Raw genomic sequence first — 20374 nt, forward strand, 5'->3', positions numbered from 1 at the left:
TTTATTACCATTGCCTGGTCCCTTTTGCAAGTGGTTTCTCAAAGTTATTACTATTTTGCATATTATTACTATTTCGTTAGGCTGGATTTCTAAATGTTGTATGTTTGCCATGGTAAAAATATTTAGAGCAGGGTTTGGCAAACTTTTTCTCTAAAGGGTCAGAAATATTTTAGGCTTTCCAGTCCACGTGTGGTCTCTGTCACATACTCTTCTTTGTTTGTTCTTATTTTTAACAACAACCTTTTAAAACATAAAAACTATTTTTAGCTCAAGGGCCATACAAAAACAGACTGTGGGTTGTAGTCAACTGTGACCTAGAGTATTTGAGTTTTTAAAATTTGGACATAAAACCTCTAACGCTGGTGATCATCTTTAATGCAGTTTAAATGTCAGGTCATGATTTGCATGCTGGTCTTCCAGAGAGCAGAGGCTGGCAGTCAAGGCTGATTCTCCCTGGCTCCCTCACCTGCTCTCCCCTCCGCCCCCCCGTATTCATCTCTTTCTTCTTGGATGGTCTGTTGTGTATCCTCTTCCTTCTCCTTAAAAAAAAATTTTTTTTTTCCTTCCTTTCTGGCTCCTTTTCCCAAGCATGAAAGTATGGTTAAGTCCTTTCCAGCAACCGGCACTTAGGAGATGTGCAAATGTTGAATGAATACGTCCGTTAAAAGCAAACATACTCTGCATCCTCTTCTAACAAGTGCACGATTTCCTTGACTTTCCTCCAGTGATTCTTGAAGGAAGAGTCTGTGTATCTCGTCCTCGGTCTCACCTCCTGCTTCACTCTGCCCATAGGCTCGTGACTTCTCACTCCATTAAAACTGTTCTTTCGAAAATTGCTAAATATAATGGCCAAATCAAGTGAAAACTTTTTTTTTATTGAAGTAGAGTTGATTTACAATTTTGTGTTAATTTCTGCCATACAGCAAAGTGATTCAGTTATACATATATATATATATACATTCTTTTTTTAAATATTCTTTTCCGTTATGGTTTATCATAGGATATTAAGTATAGTCCCTGTGCTGTACAGTAGGACGTTGTTGTTATTCATTCTATATATAAAAGCTAACATCTGCTAACCCCAAATTCCCAATCCATCTCTCCCCCAGCCCCCTCCCCCTTGGCAACCACAGTCTGTTCTCTATGTCTGTGAGTCTGTTTCTGTTTCATAGAGAAGTTCATTTGTGTCATATTTTAGATTCCACATATAAGTCATATCATATAGTATTTGTCTTTCTCTTTCTGACTTAACTCAAGTTCAAACTTTTAAGTGCTTCTCGCACTTGACCTGTCTGCTGTGTTTATCACTCTAGGGCATTTTCTTGATGCTCAGGCTCTCCAGGCCTCTGTGACACCTTTGTCCCATTTCCCCCACAGTCTCCTTTTCTGGTTCTTTCCTCGTCTGTCCCTAAACGTGATGTGGCACAAGGTTCTGTCTTCTCTCTGTACTCTCCCCACAACAATCTCATCAAATCAGCACCAAAGGTGCTGCTGCCCCCTCTCTTCTGAGCCCCAGGCCTGGACATCCGACGGCCAGCTACACGGCCACCCCACACCCAGTCAGGTCCAGCTCCCTCTGCCCCCAGGCAGGTTGTCCTTCATTACCAGACTCTCCAGGAGAAACGGGGGAGTCCTCAGGGCGCCACCCCCTCCACCCTCCTGGAAGCTGTCTCTTCGTTACCATCGCCAGCACTCGTGCTCTAGCTTCCATAATTCCTGAGTTGTGGCAGGATCTCTGCTGGTTCATCAGTCTCCCAGAGCTGCCACCAGAGTGATGTTTCTAGAATGTAATTAGATAATGTTCGATACTCCAGTGACTTTGGGGATGTGACTGATTCAGGCGCTGGGGCAGGAAGAATATACTATGTGCCTGGAGCATTTGTGCCAGAAAGTAAGGTAAAGAGGTGCTCAAAAGAAGACAGAGGCTTTTAGAAAGCGCACAGACTTGGCCTGAAAGAAGTCCCGACGGCCAAAGCTGGAATGATTTGAGCAAGAAAATGAATACCAACAACATTGGATTATAATCCGTAGAATAAAGAAATACCTATGTGTCTATGGATGAATAAATGGTTGGATGGATAAATAAATTAATGGTGGAGAAGAAACAGTTCTTTCTTACAGAAGAATTTCAATTAATAAATGTAGAAGAAGGAATAAGAGAATAGGAAATCATCCATTGAACACCACAGTAATAATGGAGACTAAAATTAGTGGACAAGAGTTTGAAGAGAAAAAGGATATTTGCATATTCTCACATTACCTCTTCTGATATATTTATTAATTACAAAGGGAAAAATAGTATCTTAGAGTGGAGAAACCTAACAGCACCTAACCAAGTGGCCAAGGTTAAGGTCAGCACATTGACACATGGTTAATAACATGCCCAAGGTTAATAGCATATTGACATCATGTTTTCCCTGATGTGATGGGCACAGCATCACTTTGGTAGTATCCCTGCCAGAAATGCTCAGCCTCAGTCTAATCATAAGAAATTAAACCCAAGTTCAGGGACATTGTACAGAATAATTGACCAGTGCTCACCAAAGTGTCAGGTCTTTAAAGATGAAGAAAGACTGAGGAACTGTCACAGGTTAGGGACACCACAACTAAATGCAGTTTGGAACCCTGGATTGGGTCCCAGAATGGAGAAAGGACATTAGGGGGAAAACTGGTTAAATTTGAACAAAGTCTATAGTTTATTGAATAGTACTGACCAGTCTTTATTTCTTAGTTTTGAGCATTGTACTAAGATTATATAGGTTACATACCAAGTGAAGTAACCAGAGAAAGACAAAGATCAAATGATGTTGCTTATATGTGGAATCTTAAAAAAAAAAAAAAAGATACAAATGAACTTATTTACAAAACAGAAATAGACCCACAGGCATAGAAAACAAACTTATGGTTACCAAAGGGGAAAGGAGGGGGGATATATTAGGAGTTTGGGATTAACATATCCACACTACTATATATAAAATAGATAACCAGCAAGGACCTACTGTACAGCACAGGGAACTCTACTCAATATTTTGCAATGACATGTAAGGGAAAAGAATCTGAAAAAAAATAGATGTATATATAACTGAAACACTTTGCTGTATACCTGAAGCTAACACAGCATTGTAAATCAACTATACTTTAATAAAAATTTTTTAATTAAAAATTTTTTTTATTTTAAAAATAAAAAAAATTTTTTTAAAGACTATGTGATGTATTAACAGTAGATATGCTTCATGAAGGGTATACAGGAGCCCTACAATTCTTAAAAACTTTTTTGTGAGTTTAAAATTATTTCAAAATGAAAAGACTTTTAAGAAACTCCTCCTGAGTGTCTCCATTTCCCTCAAGGTGAAGTCCACATTCTTTCGCATGGCCCCTCGACTTGGGTTTGTTTGATTTTTTACAATTCGATCGAGGTTACTCGTTTTTGGCAAGAACAGCACATGAGCGATGCTGCACCCTCCTCGGTGCATTGATCAGGGGTCCGTGTTGGCAGCTTGTCCCAACATCAGTAGTGTTGATTTGATCACATGGTTAGAGACGATGTCCGCCAGGTTAATCCACTCCTTTTCTCTTTGTACTTACCATGTAATTAATGGGGCGAGACTTTGAGAGTATGTAAATATTGCATTCCCCATCAACCTTCTAGTTTTAGCATCCGCTTATGCTCTGTAACTATCATTCCTTCTGTATGTATTAGTCGGGCTCCTAAATTTTAGGCTTAAGCAGCTGGGTAGGAAATCGCACCGTTTACCACGATGGGGACAGTAGAGGGAGGAACAGGCTTTCAGCCGGTCGGGACAAAGACTTATTGTGGAACGTAAAGGGTACTTTATCTAGAGGCTTCAGATGAGGGGGTTAAAACCCAAATTCCTAGAAATGACTGGTAACATTTCATTTTACTAACATTAAGACCATGGTTAGAAGTGACAGTTGGTCAGTTCCTCAAGGGTGGGGACCACCGGCTGGTTGAGATCCAGTTTCTAAATCCGTGCCCAGTGCCGGATGCTGTGCCCGGGCAGTGAAGGGACTCGCTGTGCAAAACAGAGTCACCATTTTTATGGGTTTGGTCTCACTTTACAGCTTTCCCTCTGGCAATCGCTGCGTTTCTGCCAGGAGTAATTAATGTCACCCGTGGTCGTGTACACCCACTGTCCCTGTGATATTTCGTGGATACCACCTCCCTACCTCCCTCCCTGTCCGCTCCCCACCCCGCCCCAACACTGGCTCACAGTCTACACAGTTTCCTTGAGCTGTCCCTGTTTGAGGTGTAATTCACACTTTCCACCTTCTCTTTTCAGAAAACATCACCTTCCCTGCGGTAAATTTCTATTTTGTTCAAATCACATGACTGGAAGGCATATACTTTGTGTTTTCGTATCTCTTCCAGATAGTGATGTCATAGGATGTGGTTACTCAGAGCAGATCTAAATATGAAACGCTGTACTTCATCTTCAGAGTGGATGATGTGATAAGAGGAGGAAGATGGAAAACATTTTTGTGAATCCTCACGTGTTGTGTGATCAGGGAGCGGGGAGGTGGTCAGGGACAGATAGGACGGTGGCCTCTGCATCCTCTATGGTGAAGTGGCTCTGCTTCGGCTTCATTACCAGGGGCTGGTTTGGTGGGCTGACAGCTGGACAGCAAGCCTTTCCTTTTCTGGAAACCTTTCCTAACCTTCGCACTTCTCCATTCTCTGTAGCTCCTAGTTTCCCATGCAGTGCCCCAGTTATGGTGAGGGGAAGGCAGCGAAGCAGGGCAGGATGGAGCGCCAGGCGGTTAGGCACATTCACAGACGACAGGCCTCCCCTACAGCCAGTTTACATTCGGGCCTCAGCACAAAGGCAGATGATTGCGTCAGGGGCCTCTGGATAGTGGAACATTTGAACATTCAATTCTTGAATGCTGACTACAGCACACCCTGGCTCGGATGCTGGGGGAAAGCAGTGCAGACCAACCAGCGGATGCTGTACAGGGGAGCGTACAGATGCTTAGCTGGTGAACGATGCCCCTTCTGAACACTTGTGCTCATTTTGTTTCGGAGCCAAATGGAAACAGTAACTGATCATTGCAGCGTTAAAATCCATTGGTTCCCCCGCCTGGCTGTGTGCTGTTATCAAGTGCATGATATTTTTCAAGTGCCCATTCAGTACTGGACACTTTATGGGGTATGGAGGTAGAGCAGTGAACAAAACAAAGTCCCTGTTTTCATGGATGTAAACATTAAACAAATGCCTTCTATTAGATGGTGGTAAATTCTAGGAATAAAATAAAGCAGGGAGGGGAGTGGGGATGTTATTTTATTTAATTAATTAATTTATTTATTTTTAAAATTTGTTTTTGGCTGCTTTGGGTCTTAGTTGCTACGCACAGGCTTTAGTTGCGGCGAGCGGGGGCTACTCTTCGTTGTGGTGCAGGGGCTTCTCATTGCGGTGGCTTCTCTTGTTGCGGAGCACGGGCTCTAGGCGTGCGGACTTCAGTAGTTGTGGCATGTGGGCTCAGTAGTTGGGGCTCGTGGGCTCTAGAGCGCAGGCTCAGTAGTTGTGGTGCACGGGCTTAGTTGTTCCACTGCATGTGGAATCTTCCCAGACCAGGACTCGAACCCGTGTCCCCTGTGTTGGCAGGCAGATTCTTAACCACTGCGCCACCAGGGAAGCCCAGGGGCTGTTATTTTAGATAACAAGGTACCGGGCCGCTCTTTGGAGGTGTTCCTGGAATAGAGACCTGAAGTCAGTGAAGGATTAAGTCTTCCTTCCACTAATCAAGGAAGTGGGAGGTGGAGAGAATATTCCAGGCAGGAGGGAATACATCAGAATAAGCTGGGAAACGTTTAAAATATACGTTGTCTTGGACCTGACATAATTGGTCTAGACCTGCTTTTCTATAAAAGCTCTTCAGAAGCTTCTGGGAAGCAGAGCTACTCTTAAAATCCAGTAAAAGTATGAGTCATTCCAGGATCTATATGAGGAAAACAGTGTTGATGGTAAATAAGTAAAAACCATAATCCCTCTGGGTAAAAAGAATTGGAGGCAGGGCTTCCCTGGTGGCGCAGTGGTTGAGAGTCCGCCTGCCGATGCAGGGGGTGCGGGTTCGTGCCCCGGTCCGGGAAGATCCCACGTGCCGCGGAGCGGCTGGGCCCGTGAGCCATGGCCGCTGAGCCTGCGCGTCCAGAGCCTGTGCTCCGCAACGGGAGAGACCGCAACAGTGAGAGGCCTGCGTACCGCAAAAAAAAAAAGAATTGGAGGCAAAGAGAAATGAATAGAGGAAATTAAAGGAAATAATGAAGGGAAAGAAACAGTCTTGAACCTTAATGAGAATGCTATTCTTATACTAAAGTTTGACTCTTAGAATAATAGAGGACTGCGGCTCTGGTCCGCATTTCTACTTTTTCTTTGGCACCTCCTGCTCTGAGTGAACCAGTGTCCTGCTGGTGGCAGTTCCCAGACGGGCCACACAGCACCATGCCTGTGTTTTCTCGTGGTTTCCTCTGCTCACTGCTCCCTGACTTTGCTCGGTCTTGTGGGAGGAGCATTGCAAGGATTAGTTAGCCTATGTAGGTTGAGGTGCTGTGCAGGGGGAGCTTACCTAGAGGTTGGCCGGTGGCACCTAGCTCATATCCCGCCGTGTGCCTCGGGATCTCCTTGGACCTCCCTCTGGGACACCTGGTCAGGTGTCAGACATCTGTGTAAATGCTTTTCTCCTGTGTAGATGGAATTCTTAGGTGGCAGGAACTGGGAGATAGATGGGTTCCTGCATTCCCATCCACCAAAAAGCAGGCCTTGTCGTGAGAGGATGCCATCTGTTGATGGAAATATTACCTGCACATTTGTATTTCATAAAGTTGACTGGGACTAAAAAATTACATTTTAAAAAGAGACTGTCTTTTTTAGAGCAGTTTAAGGTTCACAGCAAAATTGAGAGGAAGATAGAGGTTCCCCATATACCTCCTGCCTACTTCCGCTTCTCTTTGATTTCTGGAGTGTCCACAGTCCTGCAGGCATGGCCCTTTCGGTGTTGGTCGTCTTGCTCCTGGCTGTGTTGTATGAAGGCATCAAGGTTGGCAAAGCCAGGCTGCTCCACCAGGCCCTGATGAGCCTGTGCATCTCCACCAGCCAGCAGCTCATCGAAGAGACAGACCAGAGTTCTTCAAGCTCAGAGTCCCCTGCGGTCAGCAGAACCCACCTCAGGTGGTTCTTGTGTCCCTTCGGCCAGTCTCTACTTCATGTTGCTCAGGTGGTCATCGGCTACTTCATGATGCTGGCTATTATGTCCTACAACACCTGGATTTTCTTTGGCGTGGTCCTGGCTCAGGTGTGGGCTACTACCTAGCCTATCCACATCTCAGCATGACTTAGCTGGTGACAGCTGTGCAGGCTCTGGGAGCTGGAGAGAGCTGGGGCCATTCTTTCCAGACATTGAACTTCCAGCCCCACGTCTTCTTTTTCTTCTGTTGGCTGTTCTTATGGCATTCCCAGCTCCTGGAAACTTTGAGTTGAAGCCAGCATTTGCTCCCTGGAGTTCAGAGGCCACTGCAGCTCCTCAGCCAGGCTGCAGAGGGCCCAAGCATAGTCATTCTGTGCCTTAAGAAGGCTGCTATGACCAGAGGGTGGATGGAGAGACCAGAACCCGGGGGGCAGGTTTCCTGATGATGGCAGCATATGCTGGGACCAGTTTCCCTTTCTTGGGGGAAGAGTGACAGCAGACTAAAGGCAGAGAAGCAGGACTGTTAGCAAGGCTTTGACCTATCCTCCAAATAGAGTGAGCTTCTCCCATCAGACAGCGCTGCCTGCAGGAAGATGATACTTCAATGGCTTTAGGGGTCAGGGAGCTCTTCATGGCCTTAATGCCCCCCTCTTATTCTGATCCTCCTTCTATGCAAAACCAAGAACTGCATTGAGTACTATTCAATACAGATGTTCTTTATTTATTACTTACTGCTCACCCATAATGATCTGGTAGGGAAACGCGACTCATCCATTTAAAATACTGAGTAAGCCACAGGGGGTAATGACTGAAGATGCAATAAGCAGCCAAACCAACGCATTACACTAGTAGAGTTAGGTGGGGCTCTTCAGATATGTGAACCTTTTCACTTTCAAGAAAAGGGAAGAATAGACCCGTGGAGAGAAAAATCACTGCTGTACACTGTAATGTCTACACTCAAGTACCTCGTGGGCTAGATGAAAGATGGTCTGAAGCTTTGAGAACTTAAAAAGAAATATATTTTAATAAATATATATTTTTAAATAGTCAAAAAAACCCAAACAGAACATGTGTAGCCTCCCCCATGCTCAGCATCGCCCCCCAGAGGGGAGCCTTTGTTACAGCTGATGATGCTCCATTGATAACATCATCCCCCAGGGTCCATAGTTTACGTTAGGGTTCACTCTTGGTGTATATTTTGTGGGTTTGGACAGATGCATAATGACATGTATCCACCGTCGTAGTAACATACCTGACTAGTGTCACTGCCCTGAAATTCCTGTGCCCTAAAGATCCTTTTTTGGTGTGGTTTTTAGGAGCTCACGAAGACAAAAAAAGGAGGAGGGGGCATTTGTAAAACAGGCTCCCCACAGGAGCAGACATCATTAGTTGGGCCTCAGTGGGCAAAGCAGTGCTGAGCCCACGCCCCTCTGCTCTTGAGAGCTACCCAGGTTGAGGTGACATGAATCATTTGAAACCGTGTGAGTAATGCCCCTGAATTTCCCTGTAGCTTCTGTAATGCTTGACTCCTTGAGCATTACATTCTCTTGCATCCTATTTGAGGTTTCCTTGCTTTTATTGGAGACAAGCTTTTGCGTCCCGGGGCAGGAAAAGTCACTTAGATGTCTTCTGTGTCACTGTTATATCAGATCCCGTTCAGTAACGTCTCCCGTGAGGAGGAGGACCAGGACTGATTACCTGGGGTGTTTGTTATGACGTTTAGACACACCGGACTTTTCCAGCAATGGGAAGCCAGTTAGAAGAGGATAGTATACAACCAGCAGAGGACTTTGCTCTGTTACACTTTTTTAAAAGTCGTAGACCTCTTTCATGGATGTAAAACTTTGAATCATGCCAGCTTCTTTATTAGCCAACAGCTTTTTTCTTATAAAACGTCTTTCCAGTGTTGTCAAGAGAAAGAAAAACTGATTTTGTTTCACTTGTGTTTAAGTTTAATAAAACAGAAAATAAATGCTTGCCCAGAGGGTAGGTGATAGGAGGGAAAATGAACTTGCACTGCATCACCCACAGAAGGCATATTGTAAATCCTATGAAACTGATTGAGTTGGCTGGACTTTATCCTCTAGGACTCAACAGAATGTGTGTCTCCAGAGCTGAGTCTCCGCCTAACTTTTTGGTGTATTTCAGCAGTTTAGCCCAGAAGTGCTCAGGGGTGGGGAAGCCCTCAGATCACCTTATTTAACCTCTTCTTTTTACAAATGAGAGAACAGGGGCAGAGGGGGGGAATGTTTTGCCCTAGAAACAGAAAACTGGGGAAGAATGTGATAGGCATGGATATTTATATCTGAACACTGGAGGCCCAATCTTACAATACTCCCCATTATTTCTAGTTTTTTCAAAGAGTGTTATGAAATTCTCAAAGTGATGTTTTAAGTCTACGGCAGTTTCTAGGAGAGAGTTTGTAAATTGACATCACATAATAATAATAAAAACAAGGATTTTGTGACTTCCAATAAATTTATATATGACTCTATATCTTCCTGGGGTGGAGATACAAAACAGAAAAGAAGAGGGAGAGGGGCAATATTAGGGTAGAAGATTAAGAGGTACAAACTGTTATGCATAAAATAAGCTACAAGGATATATTGTACAACACGGGGAATATAGCCAGTATTCTATAATAATTATAAATGGAGTATAACCTTTAAAAATTGTGAGTCACTATATCGTGTACCTGGAACTTATATAGCATTGTACATCAACTATACTTCAATTAAAATAAGAAAGGAAACAGAAGAGTTGATTTACTTCCTGATATATATGGACTAACTTTAGAAACAAAACTATTGGTTATTAACCCTTTGGCTTAGTTTTTTTTTTTTTTTTTAATTCATTAACTCATTCAGTCCAGTTCATTGAATTCTCAGTTATATGTGGCAGAGAAGATAGAAATGATGTTCAAGGTGAGAAAATTCTAGATTAAAAAAGGGAAAATACAGAGAAAATGTGTTGGTAGATATTGGGAAAATCAGGGTATTTACTGGAGGAAAGAAATGTGAAACAGAATACAACAAAAACTGAAGGGATATAGAGATTTAATTGGGGAATGGGGGAGGGGGAAGTGAAGACAAGAAGAGGGAAAATACGTCCAGGTTTGTAAATGAGAAAGGGATGGCAAGTATCCAGGCAATTAAAGAAGGGGGAACTTCCCTGGTGGTCCAGTGGTTACGACTCCGTGCTTCCAATGCAGGGAGTTGGGGGTAAGATCCCTGGTCAGGGAACTAAGAACCTGCATGCCCCATGGCAAGGGCAAAAAAAAAAAAAAAGTCTTATAAAAATATTGGATCACTATAAATTGACTATACTTCGAATAAAAAATTTTAAAAAATAGAAAGAAGTGAAAGAAGGAAGTAACTGCAAATGACAGCAGGCTGTGAAGCAAGACAGTTTCACAGCAGGTCTGAGTGACTCTTAGTGTCTAAGACGGATAAGGGCTAACGGCCAACTTTCACTATGTTCCTGACAGACGGATGGATATCAGCCTCCTGAGACGTCACCTGCAGGCTGGTGATGGTCTGTGAATTGTCACCTGGCCATGATAATATAAGTACACACGGAGAGTAAAAGTTAGAAACTCTTGTAGCAGTTTGACAGAATAATTTTATGTCCGTTGAATCTAATAATAAAAGAGTTGGGGCCACAGGAATTCCCTGGCGGTCCAGTGGTTGGGACTCTGCGCTTTCATTGCCGTGGCCCAGGTTCAATCCCTGGTCAGCGCAACCAAAAAAAAAAAAAAAAATTTAAAAAAGAATTGGGGGGCTTCCCTGGTGGCGCAGTGATTGGGAGTCCGCCTGCCGATGCAGGGGGATGTGGGTTCGTGCCCCGGTCTGGGAAGATCCAACATGCCGCGGAGCGGCTGGGCCCGTGAGCCATGGCCGCTGAGCCTGCGCATCCAGAGCCTGTGCTCCGCAACGGGAGAGGCCACAACAGTGAGGGGCCCGCGTACCGCAAAAAAAAAAAAGAATTGGGGCCTGTATTTTATGTCTTTTAAATTTTGTTTTTTAATAACTCATTCCTTTTTTATTAAGGTATAATTGACATAGAACATTATATTAGTTTCAGGGTGTACAACATAATGATTTAATATTTGTGTATATTACAGAAGAGTCACCACAGTAAGTCTAGTTAACATCTGTCACCACACATAGTTACAAAATTTTTTTTCTTATGGTGAGAACTTTGAAGATCTGCTCTCTTAGCAACTTTCAGGTATTCAGTACAGTATTATTAACTAGGCACCGTGCTGTACACTTCATCCCCATTACATTTTTATCGTATTTTACAAAAGATTCATCTGAGATGGGTTAGAAATACAAAAACACACATGGATACTTTGAGAAGCATCACTTAACCCCTTGCTACTCAGAGAGGTCTGGAGGGGTCTGCGTCACTGAGAGTGTTACCAATGCAGAAACTCAGCTCCCACCACGGACCTTCTGAAAGCTTGAGAAGCTCTGTGCTTCAGACCTTTCAACATTGAATGCATGAAACTATTAGGAAGTTCTTCCTTGTATTGATTCTAGCTCTGCTTCACTGTACCTGAGATCCTGCAGGAAAAACATCTCCTGTGACAGCTCTTCAGATATTTAAAGACTGCTGTTAATTCAAAAACTTATTTTACAAATCATTATTGAACATCTATTCTTTGTAAACTGACAGGCTACATTGTAGGGTTATAGTGATAAAGAGGACTCTGACCCCAAGGAACTTGAGGTTAATAAAGGAGAGAGGAAAGGGGCTTTGTACATAAATACCATCATACAAGACAGGACCTGATGATCCCACAATATCAAGTGCTGGGGAAATTGATAACATGAGGAATTCTTTTCACCCGCAGGGCAGTGAGGGCGGAGATGGAGCCTGGGGTAGGGCAGGTGAAGGGGAGCCACTGCCAGGCCGGCATTCGAACAGCTCCTAAGAAGATGGCAGGAATTGGACATGCGCAGACGGCATGAGGGAGAGATCAGAAGTGGGACCGAAAGATGGGAAGCTTGGGATCTGAATTTAAACCGTAATGAAAATAAGGTTTTATAATTTAACCCTCAAGACATTTAGAGACTTCAAGAGTACAATGATTCATTTTTCATGGGCTTTAAAAAGGGTCAGACTTTATGGATCTGAAATGGTGAATGCTCATATTTAAAGGAGTCTTTTTTTCTGTCCTCTTAGCCATTGTCTGTACCCTGCCATCTGCTGAAAGAAAACCATACTCTTTAAAAGGAAACATTTTTCATTGTGAAAACATGAGATAGTACAGTTGATCCATGAACAACATGGGTTTGAACTGCACAGATCCACATATGCACAGATGTTTTTCAATATTGCACGGGTTTACTTATACACAGATTAATTGGGAAAAAAATCCACGTATAAGTGGACCCATACAGTTCAAATCCATGTTTTTCAAGGGTCAGCTGTACACGATCTATGGTTGGTTGAGTCTGTGGGTGAGGATACGGGGGGTGGACTACTGGACTTGCGCATCTGCAGACTTTGGTATCCGTGTGGGTCCTGGAATCAGTCCCTCGAGGATACCAAGAGATGACTGTATAGTCATCTTTTAAAAAAAAATCCAGTCGCATGGTTGAAAAATAAAAAGGGGACACACTGCACGGTCTCTTTGTAACCCCTTTCCCCGTCAGCCTGGTCCCCCTCCTCCTGCACTGTCCACAGCCCATGGGCAGGCACAGCCAGCTCTTGTTTGAACAACTTGAATTCTAGGTGGTGCCCCTCTCTCTGAACACGTTTTAGAGCTACTGCCTTTAAATAGGTGCAAGACTCGTCTGTATCTAGTCAGGAGAAAGAAACCACATAGTAATTTGAACAAGGAGAGTTTAATATAAAGAATTTTTAACTGCAGCAAGAGATTAGAGTAATAAGGGATTGGCTACTAAGAAGTAAACTCTAAAAATTAAAGGAATAGCTGGTGTACCCAGGGCTGAGATCCAGACTTTATTGGACAGCACACAGCCACAACTCACCTCATGGCAGAGAAGCCACACTGGTAGAATTTGCTTGAAATCAGCCCTCTGGAACTTGCCAGAAATCTGTCCTTTAAGGACAGATTAAGGTCTGGGAAAGCTGTTCACAGGGAGGTGTCTCCCCAGAAACAGTCGACTGCAAAACTGCCTCTGGGAGTTCCAGGGAAAGCTGCAGGGTGCTGCTGGCAGCTGTGCACTGCGGGAGCCTATCCAGCTGCAGAACCAGAGCCTGGCAGCAAAACTCTCTCCTCCTTCAGTGCCTTTCCAGCACCCTCCACTGAGAAGCTTAACATCATACCAGTTAACGCAGAAAAACTGTTGGAAAGGCTCAGAGCCATTTTCACAGAGCATGCAAAAAGGGTGGACTTGGAGCTCAGAGGCAATATGTTGATAACCAGCACGGTGACTAAGAAATACAAATAGTCATGACATCCTGAGTGAAACATTCCTGGAGGATGTGTCTGCATACGGTAGATTTCAGAGCCAAATATTAATGATTTAGGTGTTATTCTTACTACTTACGTTATTTTTCTCTCTTGACTGAGAACTGACTGAAGTTTTTTTCTTCACTTTTAGTCAAAGTGTCAGTCATATAGGTACACCTAGGGTGCAGCAAGCAGAAAAGAAATGCCTTTTGAGTAAAATTATTAGTTCTATAGAAACTGTAGAGGTAGGAATAGCAGATACAGAATATAGGGGGGAAACAAAGTTGTCTAAAACATATGTTATATATTCCATCAGTTTTGCTCTCCTAAGGCCTGCTGAGGCATCCTGCTGTACCAGAATGAACCAGCTTTCCTTCTGCTGGTGCAGAGCTGTTACCTTAGGGTCATTCTTCACCATTCCTTTCCCTGCTTTTCTGTGTTGGATCATGTCTTTTTTTAGTCCAGAATCTTCCTCTTTGTTGGGTCAGTTTTTTCCAACAGCATTCTGAGAAGGGCTGCATGGAAGATCAATTATTTTGAGAGTTTGTATAGCTGAAAATGTCTATTCTGTCCTGATATTTGATGAGTAGTTTGGCTGGCTATAAAAATCTAGGTTGAAAATAATTTTCCTTCAGAATTTTGAAGTCATTTCCACACTGCTATTAAAGTTCCATTTGGAAGTACGAAGCCGTTCTGATACCCATTCCTTTCTGTGTAACCTGTTTTTCTTTCTGGAAGCTTTTACAAATTTTTCTGTTTCCAGTATTCTGAAGTATTATGATGACATGCCTTGGAAAGGCATATTTTTATCCCTTGTTATGAGCATTTACTTGATAATATTCTCTTTTTGTTTTTTTTTTTTTTGGGGGCACGGGCATTCCTGTTTTTCAGATGTTCAACCTTCCGGACTGATCTTCCAGTCTTCTTACCTTGTGTCTCCTATTTTCTACCTTTGTCTTTTTTGCTTTCTTGGCAGACTTGAGGTCTACAAGTTCTACGACTTGAAGCCTACAAGTCTATGACTTCTACAAATTTTAATTTTGACATTACATTAAAAAAATTTTTTTTTTGTAGTCTTTAAAATGTTGTTGTTGTTCTCTGAATGTTCCCTTTTAGAGCATCCTATTCTTGTTTCACAAGCACAACATCCTCTTTTTTCTCTCTGGGAATGTTAATGAGAGGTTTTCTTTTTTCCTTGACTTTTCATCTTGCGTGAGATCTGTACTTCCTACAAGTTGACTTTTTTTCTGCTGGTTTTGGTTTCTGTCTTTCTTCTTTGTTAGGCATCTATTGAGTTGCTCAGTTTTAAGAGTGGGGCTCTAAAGCAGAGTTTCTTAACCCACGTGCCCCCCCCAAAAAAGATGTTATAATGTGTGAAGATAATGATGGTGTCAGCCCTCCAAGTGGCAGGGCAGCATCTGGGGAGGCTGAATCCCCCTGGCCCTGCACACAGCCTCATCTGTTTACCCCAGGGTCATATTACATTTTCTGCGTGTGGTGTGAAGTGAAGAAGTTTCAGAAGTGCTCCCCACAGTGCGTGGGAAGCTCAGAGCCCATAGGTTGGCTTAGTGACAGTGGATTTCATTGTTGCATGGTCCACCTGGGTCATTTTCTTGAGGCAGATCTGTGCCCATGTCTTTAGACCTTTCCTTTGGGGCTGATCAAATCCTCCAGAAGAGTCATCAGGTTCTCACCTGGAGGATGTAGGCCTGGCTTTCAGTAATTTTAGGAGCAAAATTGAGAAAAAAGACTGCTGATCTCAGCATTCAATATGTAGACACTCTCTTGACTCTCTCAGTTTTTGGTGCAGTGCACCTACCCTCAGATGTGCCTGCTACCCCCCTGTCCAGAGACGCCCGCTCCATCTCACACTCTCCAGCGCACGTCACTTATCTTCCACTGGAGCTGGGGAGCCTTACTAAACAGGGCGGAGGAGTCGTGTATCTATGTGGAGCAAGGATCTGGGAACTCACCTATTTCCTAAGACTTTGTCAGTCTCTTCTTCTGTAACTAGCTCATCCTTCACCCCTCCTTCCACAGCTTCCTCATCCTACCAATTCCAAGCCTTGGGGTAATTAAATGCAACTTAGGTTGTGTCTGAGCTTCCCTCGCTGCTAAATTAGGAATATCTTTTAGAACTTGGGTAAAGTACCTGTTCTTAAACAAGGCACAAAAAGTGTTGACTGTGAAAAATTATTCTTCACATTGTTCATCACCTTAAAAAAAAAGTGTCAAGTCTGCCAAAGGTTTGATATCAAGAAGATAACAAAAAACGCCTACACCTCAATATGAGGAGAGTGATTAGCTCAATTAAAAATGAGACTTGAGGGACTTCCCTGGTGGCACAGTGGTTAAGAATCTGCCTGCCAATGCAGAGGACACGGGTTCGAGCTCTGGTCCGGGAAGATCCCACATGCGGCGGAACTACTAAGCCTGTGCACCACAACTACTGAGCCTGCACCCTAGAGTCCGCGAGCCACAACTGCTGAGCCCTTGTGCCACAACTACTGAAGCCCGCGCACCTAGAGCCCCTGCTCTGCAACAAGAGAAGCCACCACGATGAGAAGCCTGCACACTGCAACAAAGAATAGCCCCTGCTTGCTGCAACTAGAGAAATCCCGCGTGCAGCAAGACCCAACGCAGCCATAAATAAATGAATGAATGAATGAATAAAAAAGAGAGAGACTTGAACTGGACATGTGTTTCACAGAAGAGGAAACACAGGGGGCTACAGACCTTTGAAGAGCTGTTTAGCACCTGGGTAATGAGGGGAAGGCAGGTCACAACCACCACCGGAGACCATACTTCTCTCACTGGATCGTGCATTGGAGGATTAGGAAGTGGGACAGAGATAAATGTCATAGACTTTGTGGGTCCACACATCCCCTTACATATACCAGATGAGGCTAAAAACTGCTCCAGCTACTTTGGAGAATAATTGAGTATTAGCTCATACTTTGGAGAAGAAAGTAGCTTAATTCTACTCCCAGGGATACACCCAAGAGAAATTCTTTTGCGTATCACAAAAGGAGACATATACAAGGATAGTCATAGCAGTACTGTTCACAATACCAAAAACCTGGAGCCCCAGCCCAGGGGCTCATCAACAGGAACGTGGCATACTATACAGCAGAAAGAGCAAAAGAACGCGTGTGATATGCAGCAAGAGGAATGACTCAGCAATATAATATCAAATGAAAAAAGTTAGCCCCAGAAGATTACAGACAGCATGAAACACTTTTATAAAATTAAAAACTTAAAATTATATGTATACATTGATTATCAATAAATCTATATATGTTATAGGTTACATATATTTCATGGATACAAAAATAAAAAAGAAAGCAAGAGAAAATTGAATATAGGTGGGATTTAGGATAATAGTTACTTCAGATGGGGAAGCAGAGGAATGAATTGGTGGCGAGGACCATTTGGTTAGAAGCAGGTTATCGTCAGGGTCCTAGCTTTTGTTTTGGGTGGTAGGTTTGTGGGGTCCTTGTTACATTACTGAAAATAATTGGATAATTAAATACAGGGAAAAAAATAAGCCTAAAGGGCCTAGGGTTCCCAAGGTAAAGTAGAGATCCTTGCTCACATGGACCTTAGTGCTTTGGTTGTCTGTTTCGTTTGTTTTTTTTAAGAGGTAGCACTCTGAATCCTGGAACAAATGCTTTGTAGTTAAAAGTCATAAAAAATATGTTGCTCTAAAGTTAACAAACGAAATGTTTTAGGTGTGATTCATATATGGATAGGTATCATATACTTTATAGAGTATTTAGTGCATAAATATTTCCAGCTATTTCTGTTCTTTCATAGAAATTTTACATGTTTTTTCCCTTTCTTAGGACAAAGTTAAACTATAATCCTCCAAAAGATGATGGATCAACCTATAAGATTGAACTTGAAGGGATATCGGTAATGGTTATGAGAGAGATCCTGGATTACATCTTCAGTGGGCAGGTATGATGAGACACAGAGGAAGGAGGACTGAGTAGAGGCTCCTCAAGCTCAGGGTGAGGGTCTCCTTCATCCACTCTGTGACTGAGCAACACCGCCATCTCCATCTTCTGTCACTGTGTGCTTGACTTGGGTCTCCTCCTGGACATGGCACCCAAGGGTGTTCTTCTGGGGCTCTGCCCTTGAAGGAAAAGCAGACTAAGTAAGATCTTACCCAAATCCCAAGTTTTGTTTCTACTGTTCTGAGCTCCACCTTCCAGTCTGAGACATGAGGAACATGGGATGCTCCCTTCACTGCTGTCTTTTTGTTTTTTAAATCTTCATTCCAGCCTTGCTTTGTACCCACACTATCGGGGAACTCGTTCTGTCTCCACAGCATGGACTTGGGAGCCTCCTTGGGCAGTGGGGATTATTTTGTAGAAATAAAGACTTCGAGATTCACACCAGGGACAGGCACGTGCATCATACTCATGATGCCTCCGTCCTGTTGCCTCAGGAGGACCAACATCCCTGTTCCCCCACATTCTTTCTTTCTGATTTCCCTTTAGTCTCTGTACCCATTTATATTTCTGGGGATTTCATGAAAGCCAAGGAAGAAAGTGATCAGTGGCTAGGGGTCCTTTCCCTTTCTTTGCCCTCCTCCACCCCACTACTCCCCTGTTGATGTGATTTAAAGTGTATAGCATGAGGACTCTTAAGGATAACCTTGGGTGTGAATTAGGAAGAAGTTCATGTGCCTCACATCTCATTATGCAAGAGTACGTTTTATCTTTACTCCTTTTGAGGGCTCACGTCCTGCTCTCTCCTTTATTCCTTCTTCCTCATTCTTCTTTTAATTTTGCTTTTGTAAAGGCTCTGTCTCCTACATAAGTATTCTGAGTGTACTGCTTACTTTCTCTAAATATGTTCATTCTGTCCAGAGTCAAACTCGGTGATCGTCATCCTCTTTGAAGTTTTTTTATTTCATTTCATGATGTTATCACTTTCTCTTTTCTCTGAACACTGGGTGGTGGGTGTGTGGAAATAAGGTTATGTGTATGATTATTAAAAATAAATGAATTTAAACCAATTTGGGGACAGCCCTTAAAATACTGGCAATGCTCAAAACCAGGCTTAGGTCCAAACTCTTATCTAACTTGTAAAATCAGTTCAGTGGCAGTTATAACAAGTTAGAGGAGTGTATCCACGTTCAGGCTTGCATTGGAAACTATGGTACAGAATGTGCAAATTGTGGTAAAATGTTTCTTGCTGCACTTCACTGTGAAATCTCTCCTTAACACTTCCTAATGGAGGATAAATACCCATTCTTTTGGAGAGTCTGGACCGTTCGTGATTGTGACAGTATTTTAGGGGCCTGTTTCTTGATGTTGCCTTACTGTTGCGTAGAAAAACTGTGAAGTGGTTGGAGGAAGAAGCATCAGTCAAGAAATTGAAGAAAATTAAGGGGAAGTAAATGTTCACAATGATTAAAAAAAAAAAAAAAAATCGGGCTTCCCTGGTGGTGCAGTGGTTGAGAGTCCGCCTGCCGATGCAGGGGACACGGGTTCATGCCCCGGTCCGGGAAGATCCCACATGCCGCGGAGCGGCTGGGCCCGTGAGCCATGGCCGCTGAGCCTGCGCGTCTGAAGCCTGTGCTCCGCAACGGGAGAGGCCACAACAGTGAGAGGCCCGCGTACCACAAAAAAAAAAAAAAAAAAAATCTTCTTAGGGATTTATTCCAGAAAGTAGCTTTGCGACCAAATTGTATCTTTTGCACCAAGTGCAATGTTTGGTGTTCAGAATGAGGCCCCTTGGGCAGTGTGGCTCTCCCTCTCTTCAAGGGTCCGTGTGCTATCTTCCACGTACCATTTGGCAAAGAAGTGAACTTAATGTATTTGGAGGCAGGATTTTCATTAGTTCAGGTGCTAGCATTTAAAGAAATCGCCTTCAGTTTGCCATAGCATGCGGAACTTGCCATTTCCTAAGCATTTCAGTCATTTGAGGTTTTTCTCTAAGTATAGAAGCGAGCCCCATGGACAGTTCACCTTGGCAGGGATATTGGTGGTTCATCTCGGTAAAGGAAGAGAAGAGCTGGGAAAAGTTAATCAGCCACACACTGCCTGTGTTGTCCGCAGGTGCCTTGGTGCCCTCGGACTATTCTTGAAAACAAAGCTGAACCGTATGAAATTGCTAGTTTTCAATCATCTTTGACCTCTACAAATGGAGCTTTCATATGGTCCAGCCTGATAGATTAGTGGTTGCGTTCTAAATATATACATTCAAACATAGACTATCTATGATCATTCTTACAGATCCGGCTGAGTGAAGATACCATCCAAGATGTTGTGCAGGCAGCAGACCTGCTCCTGCTGACGGATCTTAAAACTCTCTGCTGTGAGTTCTTAGAAGGCTGCATTGCCGCCGAGAACTGCATCGGAATCCGAGACTTTGCACTCCACTACTGCCTGCACCACGTCCATTACCTGGCCACAGAATACCTGGAGACTCACTTCCGAGATGTCAGCAGCACAGAGGAATTCCTAGAACTGAGTCCTCAAAAGCTTAAAGAAGTGATTTCTCTTGAGAAGTTAAACGTTGGCAATGAACGATATGTATTTGAAGCAGTCATCCGATGGATAGCACATGATACAGAAATAAGAAAGGTACTCGTACTTTATAGCGTGCTCTGACTTTGCCTTTTCACTTATTTATTCATTTGTTTGTTTATTTTTAATCCAAATTCTAGATGTTTTATTTTTCTCCTCCAACTTGAAAAACTGACAAGATTGTGATCTAAACCATAACCTG

At 43.2% G+C, this 20374-nt stretch overlaps 1 protein-coding gene across 4 annotated transcripts in view; it reads left to right on the top strand.

Moving 5' to 3' along the window:
- The window catches only part of GAN (gigaxonin), a 75260-nt gene that overhangs the window by 14291 nt on the left and 40595 nt on the right, over window positions 1-20374 (top strand). For all 4 annotated transcript variants that reach the window (XR_010938978.1, XM_067718741.1, XM_067718742.1 and 1 more), the window contains exons 2-3: window positions 17476-17590; window positions 19879-20229. Coding sequence is in view for 3 of the 4 variants with exons in the window: in XM_067718741.1 (XP_067574842.1) it covers window positions 17476-17590; window positions 19879-20229 (466 nt within the window). In the remaining variant the exon portion in view is untranslated. The remainder of the gene's footprint in view (window positions 1-17475; window positions 17591-19878; window positions 20230-20374) is intronic.

The sequence above is a fragment of the Pseudorca crassidens genome, chromosome 20 (assembly GCF_039906515.1).
Source record: "Pseudorca crassidens isolate mPseCra1 chromosome 20, mPseCra1.hap1, whole genome shotgun sequence".
In the NCBI taxonomy this organism is placed as follows: domain Eukaryota; kingdom Metazoa; phylum Chordata; class Mammalia; order Artiodactyla; family Delphinidae; genus Pseudorca; species Pseudorca crassidens.